At 32.9% G+C, this 5,860-nt stretch overlaps 1 protein-coding gene across 1 annotated transcript; it reads right to left on the bottom strand.

The window, feature by feature from the left end:
- Positions 1-496: 496 nt before the first annotated feature.
- LOC306670349 (keratin-associated protein 19-7-like) lies at positions 497-715 on the bottom strand (the record flags this gene model as incomplete). Its single annotated transcript, XM_079155055.1, has 1 exon — positions 497-715. The coding sequence occupies one exon, from the start codon at positions 713-715 to the stop codon at positions 497-499; it is 219 nt and encodes a 72-aa protein (XP_079011181.1).
- Positions 716-5,860: the final 5,145 nt, after the last annotated feature.

The raw sequence follows: 5,860 nt of genomic DNA, 5'->3' as shown, positions 1-5,860 counted from the left end.
AAAGAGGGGTGTGGGAGGGGTGGGGGGAAGGGAAAAAATAACAGAATGAATCAAACAACATTACTCTATGTAAATTTATGTTTACACAAATTGTATGCCTTTACGCCATGTACAAACAGAGAAACAACATGTATCCCATTTGTTTACAATAAAAAAAAAAACATTAAAAAAAAAGAGTAAACCGAGTGTTCTAACAAGTATAGTAAAATGTTAAATGAAAAATGAAAGCCGTAAATGCTGTTTTAAATTAGAATAATTTATTGCAAAGGGGATCTCAAAATTTTACATTTTTTAAAGTATAGATGGGAATATCAGGAGACAGGATCTTGGCAATTATAAGATTATAATTACTATTAAAAGTTTAGATGCTGAAGGCTCTTCAATCTTGGCTTGTTCCAGAAAGTCAGAATAATCTTGCTTGATTTAGTTAATTGAAGTCTAGTTTTGGTGATCTTCTTTTGACTTTAGGAGTTGGTTTTCCAGCACACCTAAGATTTCAGTAGAAGCGAGAGAATCCATATCCTCCATAGTATGATGGGCGGCCCCATCCATATCCATAGCCTCCAAAACCAGAGCCATATCCATAGCCTCCATAACCACAGCCATAGCCCAGTCTGCGGAAGCTGCCACATCCACAGCCATAGCCATAGCCCAGGCCACCGAAGCCTCCAAGGCCATAGCCCAGGCCTCCATAGTAGCTGCCGTAGTAGCTCATGGTGTCAGGGAGGTGAGTTTGGTTTGCTGTTCAAGGAGAGATCCTGAGTGTGAATGACAGCAGGTGCAGAGGGAGGCTTATATACTCTGGTGGAGCACAAAATAATCACAAGCACGCCCTCCTTTTGTGTAACTATAGGTATTACCTTTAATGTTACAACTCATTAATCTGCTATCTCATGACACAGAGAGGCCCTGATTCTTGTTAAAATACTTCAGCTTATTTAATGTTCTATTTGGGATGTCCTTTAACTTATTGTGTCACTTTTATGAGAAGAAATGGCTGACTCTTCAAAACACACACATTCCAAACCCTAAATAAAATGGCTTGTTACCAAGTATATTGCATCATCTACATTTGATATAATTTTTACGATTAAACATTATCTCTCTGCTGTTACTTCCCAAATTGTTGACTCCATTGCTAACTGTATCCATATCTTCTTGCTCAAGTTTGCAGATATTGAGTCTGTATTTTTCAAAAAGCAAACATATTTTTCATGGTGAGGACTTAAGAAAATGCTTATTCTTGGAATATATGAAAGCATCTTAAAACCAAAAAGTCTTCAGTGGCATGCTGTGTACAATAGTCCATGGACTATTAAAATGTTAATGGAAAAAAATGTTAAAAATTAGTCATAGGCAGAAGGACCATGCTGAATTCTAGCATTTTTATGATAACAATCTTTGTAATATTTTGGGATTACACACCAGCTTCAGAAATTATTTTGGCTGTAAAATACATAACCATTGATTCAAAATCTGTCTTGTAATCAGGCTTATCAGACTAATAGTTCAGTGTTTATTAAAAAACCCCATGTCTCCCTTATATTTGGTTCTACACAAAGTCCTACTAAAGTTGCAGGTTGTGTCTACCTCTGTTTTACATACTTCAGACAATTTCCTCTTCCCTTTACCATTTCAGTAGTGCATGCATGACCTTATTTTCATTCATACTTTATCTTTTGTATTCTTCCTGCTCTTTCAGTGCCTACTAGGAACAGCCAGGTCAAAGTAGTCAGCTGACAACATCCTTTGACTAACTTCCTTTTATTTATCACAATTAATGCTTCCTCATTTCTACCTCAACTTCATAGTCACTACAAGTTATTTACCTTTGTTTTGTGTCTACTTGGTACCCAGTTATTCTCAGGCAACATGAGACTACTCCCTCCTTATCTGTTCATAGTTTCTTAAGGTATCCTGTTAAAAAAAAATACCCCAATCCCTAAGGCTTTCTGTCAAACTTTAAAATTGAGGTTATGTACATGTATGATTACGTGAATGGTATGAATCTACATCGTGCACAACTATAGAGACGAAATGATGTACCCCATTTGTGTACAATGAATCAAAATGCAATCTGTAAAAAGCAAAAAAGAAAAAAAAGAAAAAAATGTTAAAAATTAGGTTGTCTTCAAGGGTTTCAAAATGAAGACACAGTGGCAAAATGACACAAATTAAAAAATATGCATGAGGAAATTTGACCTTGGCTCATTAGACCATCACTTCACGGGTCAATGTACCAGGTCCAAGGCTGCCCCTCTCCTGGCTTAATCTCCAGGTAGCACTAGCTTTCAGCTTGGATCACCAAAAACCACGTTTAATTCATGTGACTTTGAACGTGTAGCTGAGTTTTTATGAGGCTTAAAAGTATTCTATAGAAGATAAATTTCCTTCAATGAATGTTTCAGTTCTTATAAACAAAGAACTAGGGTATTAATACCTGTTTATTGAACTACCAGAGAAACCCTAAGTAAATTGACAGGAAACCACCTGTATCTCCTAATCTGGGCAATACTCTTAGGACAACTTTGAGAGAAAAATGGCACAGAATGTATTTTAATGTGTAGAGGAGAAGTTAACCTAATAATTTTCTTAATTTTCATATGAATAATGTTTTATTCTTATTTCTCGTCTGAATTTGAAACAGTTGATAAAGTTGATAAGGTGAATTTTTAAAACTTTCTCTCTCTCTCTCTCTGATAATGGGGATTGAACCCAAGGTTGTTTGCCACTGAGTTACACCCCAGTATTTTTATTCAATTTTTTTTAAAATTTCGAGACAGGATCTCACAAGTTTCCTTGGTCTTGCTAATGAATTATATATTCTCAGTGAGACTTCTTGAATACCTAGAAGCACAAACAAAAGTTAAGCTACCATATTTTGTCCATATAACTCAGCCAGATAAAGTGAGAATGACTATTAACTAATAGGTGTTGGTTCGGAATAGATCAGTACACATCCACAAAAATATGAAATGAAACCAGGTAAGACATGAATTTAAAACCTCAATAATCAAATAAGTGACTATCCTTTTAATTCTTTTTTAAGAAATAAAATATAACACTTTCCACAAAACTTGTTATTATTAACTATAAAAGAAAAAATACTCAAATATATAATTTATAAAACAGATTTTGCCTTGTCTATTTAAAGTGAAAAAATAAACATAATGAAAATATCCATTATAAAATAGAGATACACATTTCTTTGTAGAGGTATTGATTGTATTCTAAGTTGTGAAAACTAAGGTGAATTGAACAATGATCTTTTTTATTTTTTTCTCTTTGAAATTTACTTTGAACATATGTTGAATAACTCCATCACAATAGATAAGGGAGAGGAAAATAGGTTTTCACTTGAGATGAGTGACAGCTTTACTTGCATATAAAGGGAATTCTGCTGTAAATTCCAAGGCTTTCCCTTAAGTCAGACACAAATCAATAAAATCTCAAAATATATGTTACAAAAGCATGTTAATTTATCATTCTAGGACTGATGCAGGTTTTTTTTCTCATTTTAATTATTCTGATAATTTATTTTCTTTGCGATTTTGTAATACCTCCTGAAACTGAAGAGATATTGACTTGTACAAAACAGAATATTTTAGAGGAAATTCACATTTAAGGGTTAACATTCCTTTCAGGGATTTCTGAACATTATTTACCTTACCTCCTCACCCATTGCTATGAAGGAACAACATATAAAAAGCAGAAATCATCAATGCTGACTGAGTTTTATTTTGTTCTATCTTTGTACTGTATGAAGAAATCCAAGTCCTTCATATAAAAGACATGATCTTAAATATTGACTTTTAACATTATTCATTCTTTACTTGTTTCCAGGTACAGTTAAGTTAGTAATTGATACATAGGAGATAATATAAGATAAATCAGAAAAAAAAAAATAGGAACGTAAAAGAAAAAAACAGCCGAATGTAATTAAGAGATAGAACTAATCTCCATAAATTACTATAAAGGTGAAGTCATTCATGCGAATGATAAAATGATTTTCCAGAAGGCATCAAGTTTGGAGTGTGCACTGAAAGAAAATCAGCCCAGGACACTGGGCTTCAGGTCAACTGTTTTCTGGACTTGATTCTCACACTTCTGATGTTTGTTATTCCAGGGAAGTCACTGTTGAAGTTTCTACACTCCTCTACAGGGGGCAGCACTGTACAGTCTTCAATGTTGGGTGCATCTCCTGTTTCTGCTGAATTTTATCACATAATAATAATAATAATAATAATAATAATAATAATAATGATAATAATAAACAACTATACTTTATACCATAACTTATATGTACCATTCTATTTTGGAAAATCAATATATTTCTAGATATTAAATGTATTATATCATGTGAAACACCAGCCAGGAAATACTTGCTTTGTGGTGAATACCAATTGATTACAAATATAATGGACAAAAGAAGGAAGTGAAAAGAAGTGGGGCCGGGGAAGAGAAAGCAAGCAAAAACTTTTTTTGATGAATTATGATTCTCATCCAATAAAACTGCACGGAGATATCTTGATTTTATCTGGACTTTTATTTTCCTTTTGCAGTTGGAACAATCTTTAATGTCATGAGAATGATAGCATAGTAAAGAAATGAGGAGACTCATTGCATGCTACAGAGGAATCGTGTCATAAAAAACTAACAAAACCAACTAAATATTCTTAATACGACATATATTTTGATTACCTAATTTGAAACACTTTTAGTATCTTTATAAAAAAATCTATTTGCATGGAAATCCAAAGTGGAATGACACATCATGTAGAGTGGATTGAGAAATATTATACATAACCAAGACATTTTTAAAATAGATATTGTTTTCTTTCCAAAGATTGAAGAAAAATTTTGATCTCCCACTGTTATTTTCTTGAAATGAAACAACTGAATAAGCACACATTTTGAAAGAAGGGATGTATTGTTTAGGTACCATTTTGGACTGCATTGAAATGCATAATTGGATAAAATTCAAAACAGGTAAATGTCTTTATTAGCATAAGCACACAGTTGAAAAACATTGGTGTTTTCTTTTTTACTGTCAAGTTTAAATTTTAAAATTATCTAATTAAAAGCAAAGAAATTAAGATCATTGAATATATTTAAGGAATCATTATTTAATTCAACCTGAATCTATTATCCTTTTTAGATGCCTATACCTCTCTGCCATCCTATCTATGAAATACTTAATACCTAAGAAAGTACATTGATCTCCACACTGGAAGTGAGAAGTGCTTATACTTACGCTTATACTATATAACTGAAACAAATTAAACAAATGTTGTATTTGTTTTCTCAACTCTTAAATGAAGAGATTTTATTAAGGAAAATCAGGAGATAGGATGAGGAATTTATTATAATTAGAAATATACTGCAAGTCCTAGGTGCTATTTACTTTGAACAAATAGATATAGCATAACCTTGTCTGATTCAGTGATTAAAATTAGATTCATCAAGTTCAGTCACAGAACCCAATATCAGATTTCTGAAGAAGAATTTTAGTAGAAGCTAGAGAACTTATTTCTTTCATAACAACATGACTGACAGCAACTATATCTGTAGCTTCCACAGCTAGACACAGTCTAGTCTGCAGAAGCTGGTAATCTGTACCAGTGGCCATAGCCCAGGCCACCAAAGCCCCACATCCATAAGAAGTCCTCTGCAGTTGTTGATGTAGAAGCATATATACTTAGGAGTCATGGGCTTGTTCTGCTATTGCTATTTTCTGAATATAATTCTCACATTTAAGCAGAGATTTAACACTCTGAGTGATGTGTGGTAAGTCATTTAGATTTACTTAATTTTAATTCCTCAGAGGAAATTGCATGAAACAAATATTATTAGGTCTTTT

This window comes from Sciurus vulgaris, assembly GCF_902686455.1.
Source record: "Sciurus vulgaris genome assembly, chromosome: 10".
Lineage (NCBI taxonomy): Eukaryota > Metazoa > Chordata > Mammalia > Rodentia > Sciuridae > Sciurus > Sciurus vulgaris.
Note: the sequence above shows the minus strand (reverse complement) of the source record. Positions and strands in the feature narration are given on the sequence as shown.